This window comes from Canis lupus, chromosome 6 (assembly GCF_048164855.1).
Source record: "Canis lupus baileyi chromosome 6, mCanLup2.hap1, whole genome shotgun sequence".
NCBI lineage: Eukaryota > Metazoa > Chordata > Mammalia > Carnivora > Canidae > Canis > Canis lupus.
This window is the reverse complement of record NC_132843.1, coordinates 72,863,532-72,877,193: the sequence shown is the minus strand read 5'-3', so window position 1 is coordinate 72,877,193 and position 13,662 is coordinate 72,863,532. Positions and strand designations below refer to the sequence as shown.

At 37.5% G+C, this 13,662-nt stretch overlaps 1 protein-coding gene across 4 annotated transcripts in view; it reads left to right on the top strand.

The window, feature by feature from the left end:
- Nucleotides 1-13,662, top strand: part of SYT14 (synaptotagmin 14) — a 211,357-nt gene that overhangs the window by 5,550 nt on the left and 192,145 nt on the right. For 3 of the 4 annotated variants that reach the window (XM_072831179.1, XM_072831178.1, XM_072831180.1), the window contains exon 2: nucleotides 8,939-8,986. In XM_072831179.1, the coding sequence (XP_072687280.1) occupies nucleotides 8,939-8,986 (48 nt within the window). Of the gene's footprint in view, nucleotides 1-8,938; nucleotides 8,987-9,287; nucleotides 9,493-13,662 lie in introns of all 4 variants that reach the window. The other variant, XM_072831182.1, reaches the window with a different exon arrangement.

The following is a 13,662-nucleotide window of genomic DNA, read 5'->3' as shown; positions in this document are numbered from 1 at the left end:
TAGAGATCATTAGGATGTAATTGGCAGCAATATAATGAGAAAGGCCTGTCTGTCCACTTTCTGTGGCAGAGTGGGGCAATTTATTGAATAGTATTTTTTTTTTTTGGCGGGGGGATTTACAGTTTAGTCAATGATATTCCTAAAAGGGATATTTTGACTTTAAGCAGGCATAACATTTCTAATGTTTTGCTGAGAGTTAGGATCCATTGAGATACGCAGTATTTTATTCTGAGACCTGTCTCTAAGTACTCTGGAGTACCTGACTGTCTGTTTAAGGTTCCTCTCATTCACTAAACAAAATTAGGAAAAAGGAGGGAAGGGGATCCCTGGGTGGCTCAGCGGTTTCACGCCTGCATTTGGCCCAGGGTGCGATCCTGGAGTCCCGGGATTGAATCCTGCATCGGGCTCCCGGCATGGAGCCTGCTTCTCCCTCTGCCTGTGTCTCTGCCTCTCTCTCTCTCTCCCTCTCTCTCTCTCTCTCTGTGTCTATAAAAAATAAATAAAAAATAAATCTTTAAAAAAAAAAAGGAAAGAGGAGGGAATAGTAGAGAGATAGTTGTATGAAGAAATATTTCATATTTTGTGGTTTTGGGTAATATTAGAACTCAACAGTGCGTGCCAGGGTAGAAAGCAAGAGAAACACATGTTGGCTTGTTTATTTGTTGAGTAATACTGTTTGCATCATTGCTTACTTTAAAGTGATTATAATGTTTGTCCATAGCATATGTGTAGTAGCATAGTTGTTTTTTTTTTTTTTTTTTTGTAGTAGCATAGTTGACTGTCTTCATGGATTTGGTTTCCATCTAGCTGACTTCATTCTTTTTTCCACTCCCAAATCCTACCTAGTTTACACCTAACACGAAAGTAGTGCCTATACAGGGAGAACGTTGGATTGAACAAACCGCTATCAGTGAAACACTCTAAACTTTTGAGTAAAATAATCATGCGCATATTTGGTATGCAAATGTAGTAAAATCTTAATTGAAACCTAATAAATTGGAACTATTGATATACCTTTTTTAAGAAGGAGGAAATAGGGAGCTCCTGGGTGGCTAAGCAGTTGAACATCTGCCTTTGGCTCAGGGTGTGATCCTGGGGTCGCGGGATCGAGTCCCGCATGGGGCTCCCTGCATGGAGCCTGCTTCTCCCTCTGCCTGTGTCTCTGCCTCTCTCTCTGTGTCTCCCATGAATAAATAAATCTTTTTTTTAAAAAAAAAAAGGAACCAAAGCTTTAGAGCTACATCTTCCTTTCTCTGTTTTCCTCTTTCTCTCTCTGTTCCTTATCATTTAAAAAAAAAAAAAAAGGAGGAAATAGTGATAATACAGCAAACTATCATCAGGAATTTATTTAAAAACAGACTTCTAGGATTCATATGTGCACTCAAAAGAGTTTCTTTCACATTTTAGGGCCATATTAGAATTGATATTCACAGTAATATTCTGCATCCTCAGGAGAGAGAGAATTTTAATGAAAAATTGTCTTCAGTATTCTGAACTTACTAATGTAATAATGCATATTAATAGCTTTAACAAATGATCTGGTACAGTAGTCAAAACAAAAGATGTTCTCATTTAACTACAAAATTAAGTAGAATACTTTTTTATGAGCATACGTTTATTCAGAGTTTTATGGTATGATCTTAATGAGCTTCTAAAAGGTCCAAAACATAATTAACTCAAAAACTGAATTAAAAGTTGCTCAGAAGTAGGAAAAATGGTGTATGTTCATGAATAATAAGTTTATTTTTAAGATAAAATTTGCACCTCTTGGAAAAAAATTATTGAATAAATTCATAGGAATTTATACTGATCAAAAGACTGTATTTAGCTCATGGTTTGCAAATTACAAAGTACGCTAAGATATTGTTATGAAAAGAGGTATAGTTGGTTATTCTGCATGATGCTGGGGTGGCAGCAAGTATGTGTCTCAGAATTCAGGCTATTATATAGGAATATGATATATTAAATTACTTTGTAAAGGTAATTCTAGAAAGGACTTATTCAGATTATTTTAACTCTAGTAATTGCACAGCAACAACAAAAAAGTGGAGGAATTCCAATTTGGAAGGATAACTCCCACAGGACTGGAGGCCTAAAAGTTGGTTTTTGGGTTTTTCTGTTTGTTTTTTTAAGAAAAATTCTTTTTTTTTTTTTTTTTAAGATTTTTCTTTATTCACGAGAGAGAAACAGAGAGAGGCAGAGACACAGGCAGAGGGAGAAGTAGGCTCCATGCAGGGAGCCCAATGTGGGATTCGATCCCAGGACCCCAGGATCACACCCTGGGCCGAAGGCAGATGCTCAACCGCTGAGCCACCCAGGCATCCCTCTAAGAAAAATTTTAAAAAGGGGCCCCTGGGTACCCAGTTGGTTAAGCACCTGCCTTTGGTTCAGGTCCTGGTCCCCCAGTCCTGGGATCGAGGCCTGTGGTGGCTTTCTGCTCGATGGGGAGCCTGCTTCTCCCTTTCCTTCTGCCCTTTCCCCCTGCTCATGCTCTCTCGCTTTCTTAAATAAATAAGTAAATAAATAGATCTTTAAAAGAAAGAAAAATTCTAAAAAGAGGACAAAAGAAGTATGAGAAGATTAACATTTATTTGGAAATGTTTACACAGGAGAGTGTTTGAAATTAACTGATAACTAATGCTGTAGAAGAGAGGAAAACAATCTTTCCTGTTTTCAGGCTTAAATCTAAGTTTTCTTTAAATTTCATATTCTTGTGAGGAGATGCTCACGATGGGCCAGGCATCATCTATCCATTATCTCAGTCATGGAGAGCAAATGCATGGCAACCCTTCTCCTTCTTTTGACTATAGCAGACATCTGTTTTGTTAAAGTATCTTTTTAACATCTTTCCCTGCCAAATGTGGACTTGCTTTCAGAATCCTTCTCAACATTGCCCTCCACCCCCATTCCAGCAGCTACTTTTAATCCCCCAGAATTGGTATACAGAATGAAAGCTATTTTCCATCCTGGGGTAACTATTATTACTATTTTACAAGTGAATTTAGTTATTTTAATTTTTTCTCAATAAGCACAAAGTTCACAAAAACAGTACTAGGTGAGACCATCTTTAAAATTGAAGCCTGGGGGTGCCTGGGTGGCTAGTTGGTTAAGCATCTGACTTCGGTGCAGGTCATAATCTCAGGGTCCTGCTCAGTGGGGAGTCTGCTTGGCCCTGTCCTGCTACCCCTCACCCATTGATGCTCTCTCTGTCTCTCTCAAATAAATAAAATCTTTAAAAAAAAATTAGAGGCTCGCTCAATTCAGACCCCATGATCTTTCTATAACATGCTGCTTTCAGTTAGTTACCAAAATTGGGATCATTCCTTAAATGACTTAATTAGGGTCAAAACTGAAAGGTACCTGGAGATTAGTGACTATGGTCTAAATGGGCTAAATCGGTTGGTTGGTGGAGGGGAATTGGCAACATTAATAGGAAATGTTTCATGCTGTTATGTATAGTTATGTATAGTATAGGTGTCTGCTTAAGAATTAGCTATAACAGAATTTATCGGTATAAAAGACACAGTTTCATTTTTGACTATTTTAGGGCACCTGGGTGGCTCAGTTCGGTTAAGTGTCTGCCGTTGACTTGGGGCATGAACCCAGGGTTCTGGGGTTGAGCCCCACGTTGGGCTCCCTGCTCAGCCTGGAGTCTGCTCATCCCTCCCCCACTACCCCTCCCTCTGGCTCGTGCTTTCTCTCTCTCTCAAATAAAATCTTTTTTTTTTTTTTTAAGATTTATTTAGTTATTCATGAGAGACACAGAGAGAGAGAGGCAGAGACACAGGCAGAGGGAGAAGCAGGCTCCTTGCGGGGAGCATGATGTGGGACTCGATCCTGGGTCTCCAGGGTCACGCCCTGGGCCCAAGGCAGGCGCTCAACCACTGAGCCACCCAGGCGTCTTTCAAATAAAATCTTACAATTTTTTTTTTTTTACTACTTTCATGCATATGTTTTGCTGATAGACCTTTTGATAGGTAGAATTTAGTTTTTTTTTAATTAATTTTTTTTTAGAGAGAGTGCAAGAGTGGGGAGGGGAGGGGAGAGAGACAGACAGACAGAGGGAATCAGAGTCCTCATGGAGCAAGGAGCCTGAAGTAGGGCTCGCTCCTACAGGCCTGAGATCATGACCTGATCTGAAACCGAGAGTCAGACACTTAACCCACTGAGCCACCCGAACGCCCCACATTTAAGGTATTCCTAAAGTAGCCTTGTGATGTTTGGGAAGAAATGAATAGAGCCTGTGAAGTATGGTGACTTAGTTTATTAGTAAAAACTAACATGGTGGAAAAAACAAGGTCAATTTTAAAAAGGACTCCTAGATCTGTTTCAAATGAAGTAAATCTTTAGGTTTAATTCCATTTTTTGCATTCCCATTTTTTGATGGGAATGTAATATCACTGTGTGTTTTTCTTCTGTAGGCATCTGGAAAAGTACATACTTTATAAATCTCTACCACCCCCACCGCCCCTGCTTAAAAAGAAATTCCCATTTCCCAGACACCCTCTCAGTCACGTGCATCCATACACAAGTCCACACATGCACACATTCATAGCATGTCTGTGTGTGCCCACACACATCTATTTCCTCTTACAGCATGTACTTAAGCCAATTGTAGAGGATCCTGCCAGTTTACATTATGCTCCTACATGGGTTTGCCTGAGGGAAAAGATGGTAACTTCGACTAAGCTTGTCATTTTCTATCTATTTCTCATTTCCATGTTGCTGAGATGATTATTTCAAGAGCAATGCTGGTATTATCTCTAAGAATAGTTTTGAGAAATTGACTTTTATTTAAATTACCGTAGATTAGAAAACAATTTCATAATTTTTTTTTGTTAAAATGAAGAAAAGTCCATTTTTTAAAAGATAAGTTCATTTTAAAATTTCTTACTATATTAACTCTAGTGTCCTAATTATTTTTTTCTGACAATAAACTAGTGACCCTGGGCAACTTAATGTTTGGTGCCTCAGTTTGCTTATCTGTAAGGAGCTAGACAAGTTTATTTCTGACCTCTGGTCGCTTTTTATATTCTACCATTCTCTTGGTCTCCAAGTCTTTGTTATTGTTATGTCTTTGAAGTAAATTTGATGTGTGAAAAATTGTATTTGTATAAGAGTATCTTTGGGGGATGATTAATCGTCTTAGTAGAAGACTTAGCTCTTTCCAAAGAGATTGACTAATTTATTACTTTAAATAATCATTCCCCCAAATTGATTCAGCCACTGTGGAAAACAGTATGGTGGTTTCCTAAAAAATTAAAGATAGAATTACCATAAGATCCAAAAATCCCACAGCTGGGCGTATACCTAAAGGAAATGAAAGGAAAATATGGAAGAGGTATCTGTGCTTCCATGTTTATTGCAGCCTTATTCACAAGAGCCAAGATATGGAAACAAGATAAGTGTCCATCAGTGGATGAGTGGATAAAAAGGTGGTATATGTGTATACAATGAAACATTATTCAGCCATAAAAAGAAGGAAGCCCTGCCAGTTGTGACAACATGGATGGACCTTAAGGTCATTATGTTAAGTGAAATAAGTCAGATGCACATGACAAATAGCATATGTTGTCACTTAAATGTGGAATCTAAAAAGGCTGAACTTGTGAAAGCACAGAGTGGAATGGTGATTACTGGGGTCTGGGAGATATGAGGGAATTGGGGAGATGTTGTTAAAGGGTAAAATCTTGCAACCAGCAGATAAATGCAATATAATGCACAGTATAGTGGTTATAGACAGCAATACTATGTTATAAACTTGAAAGTTGCTAAGAGACTGGATCTTAATTATGACTACCCCAGACAGGAAATGATAATTATGGGATGTGATAGAGGTGTTAGCTAATGCTATGGTGGTAATCATGTCCTGATACATAAATGTATCAAATCAACATGTCATACACTTTAAACTTACGCAGTGTTATATGTCAATTATGGCTCAATAAAAATAATCAATAATCATTCTATGTATTTGATATGCATTTTTGTTATACATGTGCATCAAATCATCTCACTGTGCACTTTAAATACCTTAGACTTTTATTTGTTTAACTTTACCTGAATAAAGCTGAAATAAAGAAAATCATCCTCTTGTGCATTATACTCTTAAAATCAGTAAAGTATTTTTTGAATTGCCACCATATCTCAGTCAAGAAATGCTTGCAGTGACTTATCTTTTGCTTACAATTTGATATATTTGGAAACTTCAGATTTATTTTTAGTGATTTTATTTTATTTTATTTTAAATTTTTTTAAAATTTATTTATGATAGTCACACACAGAGAGAGCGAGAGAGAGAGGCAGAGACACAGGCAGAGGGAGAAGCAGGCTCCATGCACCGGGAGCCCGATGTGGGATTCGATCCCGGGTCTCCAGGATCACGCCCTGGGCCAAAGGCAGGCACTAAACCGCTGCGCCACCCAGGGATCCCTATTTTTAGGGATTTTAAAACAAGGCATGAAGTTCATACAAAGTTCACTGTGTCTCTGATTGAAAAAGTATTTAAGCCTTTTGACTTCCAAACACAATACATTAAAACATATACAGTTAACATACAGAATGCATATTTTTTTTCCTTAACACTCTTACTGGTCTCTGAAAGGATTGGGGACAAAAGGAATATTGATTTCAGTGTCCAATAATATAATAAAGTTTATTTAACTTTCTGTATTTTTTTGTACTTTTAGTAGGAAGATTTTTTCCCCCTGAATTTTACTTTATTGCCTGGCATTTATTTATCCTTAATATTCCTTTCCATTTCAGTAATAATAGTGATTGTTACATGTACATTATTGAAATCTCACTTAGTTAGAATTTTTGGAACAAATAACCAGGAAGAGTAGAGCACAGTCTTGCTTTTTTGAGTTACGTGGTTTTTGTGCATACTTTGACAAATTTGACAATTATCAATTGACTCTAATCTAAAAAAAAAAAAGTAATTATTTGACTTAGCTTTAATCATCAGCTTTTATGAAGTTCTTTCATTTGATATAGATAAATTGAACACTTTTAAAAGTGGGAGTTAGCTTTCATGGACATTTTGTAGAGAAAAGTCTTAGAATATAAAATAGTTTTTGTTGTTATTATTAATACTAAGCCTGTATAAACTATGCACTTACATTTAAGATAAGATGTGTTTACCAAAACCTAACCAATTTTACATTAAATATGGGGCAAAGCCTAGTTTTAATTACAGGCTTTAAAAAAGTACAGTCTTATTAACATGAATTAAGTACATAAAGCAAACTACATTATAAGTGTAATTTTCTGGAGAATAGGCCTTAATGACCATATAAGATAAATAACCATAAACATAGATATTTTTATGTAGCCTCTGAAAACATCAGTGATGGCATTAGTGTATGTTATGTTATTGTTAATTATATGATTCTTTCAAATCTCTTAAAAATAGTTTCTTCTGTAATTTGGTAAATTTTTTCCTTCTAGTTTTTGTGTAGAGTCTTCTCAATATTAAAGCTATGTAGTATACAGTTGTAGCTCATTCTTGCCCTTCAGCAAGTGATCAGCGGTTGCCCATTGGTAATACTCCAGTTAGTAACGTCTCACTGTTTTTACACTGAGGTTTGCTGAATAATAGTTGTTTTGTAATCATAGCTTTAAGGTAGGTATTTCTTCTTGCTAAGTGTATCTTCCTGATAACCAGTGATGAGTCAGTAGTGTTGATGATAATCACAAACCTGGCGTTGTTACAACCAAGTTGAAATGTAGATCTAACCTACTTTAGCGATAGAAGTACTGTTTTATAGTTCTTTGGCTTCTTTCTCAGATGACCTATTTTTTTTTTTTTTTTTTTTTTTAGTGGCTGTCATGGTTTTTACCTCTCATGTTACTGCTCTAAGATATTTCTTTTTTTTTTTTATAGCTGTTATAAGAAATACACTTAAACTGTTCACAACTGTTCATAATCTTCTGTAATGAATTGATGATTAAATTATTTAATATTTCTATCATGCAAACTTTGAACATAATTCACAGCATAATTATAAGGTCATTGCATATATAGAATACTACAAAGCTTCATTTAGCTTACATTCATATAAAGCAGTGGTATTATGTTTCAGAGTAAAGGAAATATCTATTTCTGTAGAGACTAATAATATTACTTTATTTTTTTGATATTTTATGATAGAGTAGTTTTTGTAATTTTAATCAAAGTAAGCTTTTGGCTAAATTTGTTTTTATCATCCTATCTATTTATAAATTTTGTCTTTTTTGCAGATGTGTAAGTGTGGGTAGCTGAAGAGCAGGGAAAAGATAACATTTCATTTTATACCATATGAGTATGTATGTGATAAAATATAAATAGTGCCTTTACAGGATTGACCCTTCCATAGCAACTGTATATATTAAACCTCAGATACAAAAGTGGCTTCTTTCTTACAGTGTTTCCTTCTAGATGATGTGAAGAGGTACTTAGGAAATGGTGATATGATATCTGCTCTTCCTCCCCACCCCCCATGATATCTTCTCTTGAGAAGATTGTCATTTAAAAATAACATGCTTGAGGGACGCCTGGGTGGCTCAGTGATTGAGTGTCTGCCTTTAGCTCAGGGCGTGATCCTGGGGTCCTGGGATGGAGTCCCCCATCGGGCTTCTGACAGGGAGCCTGTTTCTCCCTCTGTTTGTATCTCTACCTCTCTCTGTGTGTCTCTCATGGATAAATTTTTTTAAAAAAATCTTAAAAAAATAAAAACATGCTTGAATGAAACTTCTTCATTCCAAGACTTTCTAAGATCTTAGTTTATGGGTTCAGGAAAATTCTGGATATCAAGTTATCATATAGTTGAGTTTAAGGTTAGTTAGGAAACATTTTTTTCCTGAGGTCATTGGTAAAGGCTGATTTAAAACAGTTCTTTGTAATAGTCAAACTCACATTATTTCCTCTTTTTAACTTCTAACAAAATTTTTTTAACAGGTGGAGAAAGAACCTGTGGAGTACATGAACTTATCTGTATTAGAAAAGGTAAGTCAATGCTCTGCATGGGTATTTAGATACAAAATGAACACTTCACAGTGTCTGTTAATTTTTAGTAAGATGGCAGATAATTTGGATTTAGAATAAAATTTAATAAATACTAATATTTTTTTATTTGTATTATAGACTTAAGCATCCATAAAGTGCATATTGTTTATTATGTGGTTATTGAGAGTTGTTACTTTATATTGAGTTTTGTTGGGCTGATAAAGCCTGGTTTCTAGCATATTGGTTATTAGACATGGTGAAGAGGCAAAGAATGGAGGGTTTGATTTTTGTTCCCTTTCAGAATCTGGAATCTGAGTGCATGCTGACCTCCCATTGACTTCTGTTCTATTACTGTACCCCATCAGAGAGATGTGAGGAGTTGGTTGAATTTCAAATCGGGATCATGTCCAAAGACCACAACATCCTTTGACACCAACAACTGTCTATGCTTCCTTAGAAGGAGCCACCTGACAACTGGGTGGTTCAACAAGGTGGCCCCAGGAAAGGTAATTCAGTTATTAGGTGGGAGGCAAGGAATCAGGTATTCTCTAGATTTGGAAGAATCAGGAGAACCTTGGGAATCCCCACATTCATGAGTAATGAGAAATCGGTGGAATGATGTGAAGAAAGGAGAAGAAACACCTGGGGAGATCAGGGGAGGAAATCCCTCATAAATTTAGTACTCTTTTCTATTTTTAAACTTGAGAGACTTTATTTTTCTTGCATCTCTCTTGAAAACTGACTTAGCCCTCCTGAGTCTGGCCAGTGAACAGACTTCTCTCCCTAATATTTCACCCTAAGGAGGTTTGAGGCGGTGTCAGTATTTGTGATACATGAGTCTGATTGGCACGCCAGGGAAATGTCAGCATATTTTCATAAGTCTTCAACAGATCTGAAAAGCCTCAGCTTCTTTAGAGTTGAAAAAGATTTCTGATCCTTCTTAGGTGAACTTATGTGACCATTATTACATGGTCATACTATAGTTGATGCGTCACTACCTGTGATTGCTGTACATTTAAAAACAATCTCCCTCCTTGATTAGAGGGTAGTTTATCCATATACCTTTCCTCTGATAAAACAAAGGAGAAAATTGAAGTCCATTCCCTGAAATCTCAAATTTTGGTTATGATTTTCATGCTATAACCATTGTTGATTTGTACTTCTTGTTTAAAACAGGGAGAGAGGGGGCAAACGTATACATTGTTTTTTCTTCCTTTATGTAAAGATTTCTAAAACTTCTTCTATAATATATTAATCCAGAATCATTAAAAATGTTTTAAAGAATTTTACAGTTATTAGCTTGTCCCACCAAAACTTTTTAAAACACAGAAGTTATTTGGTGGGACAGCAGAAGACACTGTACGAATTACTTGGAATCAAAAGTTGTTAAAGCTGTGGTTAGGTGAAGTGGGAATCAAGACAAGGATAGAGAGAGCTAGAAGGGAGGAACATAAATGTGCAGAGGATCTCTTGTGGCTACAATGGGACCATAAAGCTACAGTAAAGAAAATAGTATAGATAGGGATAGATGGTGATCTGAACATACCTTGTTATTATGGCTCTTCTTATTATTCTGTATTGCTGTCTTAATTCCTCTCCAGTAGTTCGCAGATAATGCCTTGCCCACATTTCTATTAATCCAGCTTTTCCTCTTCCTTTCCACTTTTCTATAGAATTTTAAATCTGTGATTACAGTTTAAAAAAATTATCATAATTGTAGCCATGTCACAGAAAGGTTTCCGAATCTCTGTGTATGCCCTCAGCATTCAGTATAGTGTCCTGTTCTAGTGGATGGGTGTTCTAGACATATTTAAGCATTTCACAGTTAATGCTCAGAGCTAAAGCTTTTGCCTTTTAAACTGAACTTCCACAGAGTAGAGCATATGAAGGTTATATGAAGTCGAATAATCATGATTATATCAGAGATTCTGGTAAAATAGCTTCTCCAGTGACACATTTGGCTTCTATTTTACTTGTTTGGCTGTTCCTTCTCTGTCTCCTTTGCTGGCTTCTCTCCGCCAGACCTTCACATACTGGAATGTATCAGAGTTTAGTCCTGGCCTCCTTCACTTTCCTTTTTCCTCTGTTTGATTTTATTTAGTTTTCTCTTAAATGCCACACAGATTTATAAATCCAGCTTTGAGCTGTCCTCGAGCTCCCTGCTCCTCTACCCTGTATTTACTTGATCTTTCTCTCTGTTCTCTGGATGTCCGTCAGAGCACCGATGTGGTTTGTCTAAATGGCACGTCTTGATTTTCTCACAGGTGCCTGTACCTTCCTCAGTCTTCCCCATCTCTGCTAATAAAAAGCCCAGTCTATCCAGTTGCTTAAGTCCTAACTTAAGGTTAGCTGCTTTTTCACTCATTCTGTCTTTCCCATTTCATTTTTTAAAATGTTTTATTTATTTATTCATGGGAAACACAGAGAGAGAGAGAGACAGAGACAAAGGCAGAGGGAGAAGCAGGCTCCCTGCAGGGAGCCCGACATGGGACTCGATCCTGGGACTCCAGGATCATGCCCTGGGCCAAAGGCAAACGCTCAACCACTGAGCCACCCAGGCGTCCCCCAGTGATTTTTTAAAATACAAATCAGGTTTGCGTGTATTATATCTATATCAGGTCTTAAGTCTGTGTGCACTTCCGTGGATTCCTGTTCCACCTGGAATAAAATCAGAGAGCCTTACCCTGATCTACAAAGCCTTATGTAGTAGCATCAAACCAAAGTCCAAAACATCATCTAAATATCAACTCCTCATCTGAAATCATTTGTATCAGGTATGGGTAAAACTCTGGGTATGATCTGTCCTGGCTCCAAATTCCTTTCCTATGTGCAGATCTGTGAAACTAGCAAACACGTCACCTGCTCTCCAAATACAGCAATGGAAGAGGCCTAGGATAACAGTTACAGACATTTCCACCCCAAATGTGAGAAAATGCAAGGAGGAAAGGACTCATTGGTACTTAGCAATTTTGAAACATGGAACTGGGAAAAAGCTTTAGGTTTCAAGGCCTGGGAATCATACTGTCTAGCTCTTGATCCGGAGGTCTGAAGCTCCACCTCCAGCTTTAAGACTCTATGCTTAGAGTCATCCTTCCTTTTTCTCAAAAGGTAGTGTATGTTTGCACCGATTTTCTGCCTGTAGAATTTTGGTGGTCTATGAGTCTTTCTTTATTTCATCCTCTGAATCCTTTCGATTCAAGCTGACAGTGTTTATATATAATATTCTCAAAAACCTCGTGAGTGTCCTCTGTATGTCATCGGGATTCATTCCATTAGACAAGATCCTCCTCCACAGGTCTTTCCTGGATTATTCCATCTCTGTTTTTGGCTTTTGCTCAGATGGGGGTAGGGGAGAACCAAGAGTAGGATATCTCGTTTCTTCAGAGAGCCCTCTGTGTCACTGAATATTTGTTCATCTTGAGGCACTGGCAAAGGGATGTCTAGCTATACCGTTGGCTCCAGAGTGTGTTTTCTTGATGTTGATTCTCTAATTTTAGCATAATTTACAATCTAGATAGGCCAAGGATTTTCCAAATCATGAAGACAGAGAGAGAACACAAACAGAGGGAGCAGCAAGCAGAGGGAGAGGGAGAAGCAGGCTCCCCAGGGAGCAGGGAGCCCAATGTGGGGCTTGATCCCAGGACTCTGGGATCACGATATGACTAAAGGTCATCCCTGAGCTACCCAGGTGTCCTGAAGTCCTGGTACCTTTTTACTTAAAAGTTTTTCTCTCAGTTTATACATTTCCTCCCAAGGTTTACTATAAGCAGCACAAAGAAACCTGACCACCCTTTCAGCACATCACTTGGAAATTTTAGCTAAATATCCAAGTTCACTGTAATTTCCATATAACTGTAGGACATAATTTAGCCAGGCCTCTGCCACTGGGTCACAAGGATCTTCTTTCTCTAGTTTCCAGTTATCTGCTCTTCCTTTCTTCCTGACTTCTCACCAGCAGCACCTTTAACATTTATGTTTCTACAGTGGTCCCTTTATGACTGTTTAGTTGGGTCTTCTAGATCTAAGACAGTATAGGGTTTTTTTTTTCCTACTTTGAGCCTTATTTTTTTCCTCAGTCCTCACTAGCAGAATCATTAACACCTATGTTTCTTCTTTTTTTTAATAATAAATTTATTTTTTATTGGTGTTCAATTTGCCAACATACAGAATAACACCCAGTGCTCATCCCTTCAAGTGCCCCCCTCAGTGCCCGTCACTCATTCACCCCCACCCCCCGCCCTCCTCCCCTTCCACCACCCCTAGTTCGTTTCCCAAAGTTAGGAGTCTTTATGTTCTGTCTCCCTTTCTGATATTTCCACCCATTTCTTAACACCTGTGTTTCTACTAAAAGGCAATAAATATTTCTCAAGGCAATTTAGGCTTTTTCAAATGTCATGCTCCTCAAAATTCTTCAGACTTCTCCCCGTTACCTCATTTCAAAGCCACTTCTGTATGTTAGGTTATAGCAGCACCCCACTTCCAGGTACTAAAATCTGTATTTGTTACCTATGGCTGCTATAACAAATGACTGCAACTTTGGTGGCTTAAAACAACACAAGCTTATTCTTCTACAGTCCTGGGAACCAGAAGTCCAGAGTCAGTTTCGCTGGGCTAGGGCCCAGCTTTTCTTCCAGAGGCTCTGTTTCCTTATCTTTTCCATCTAGAGGCCACCTGCA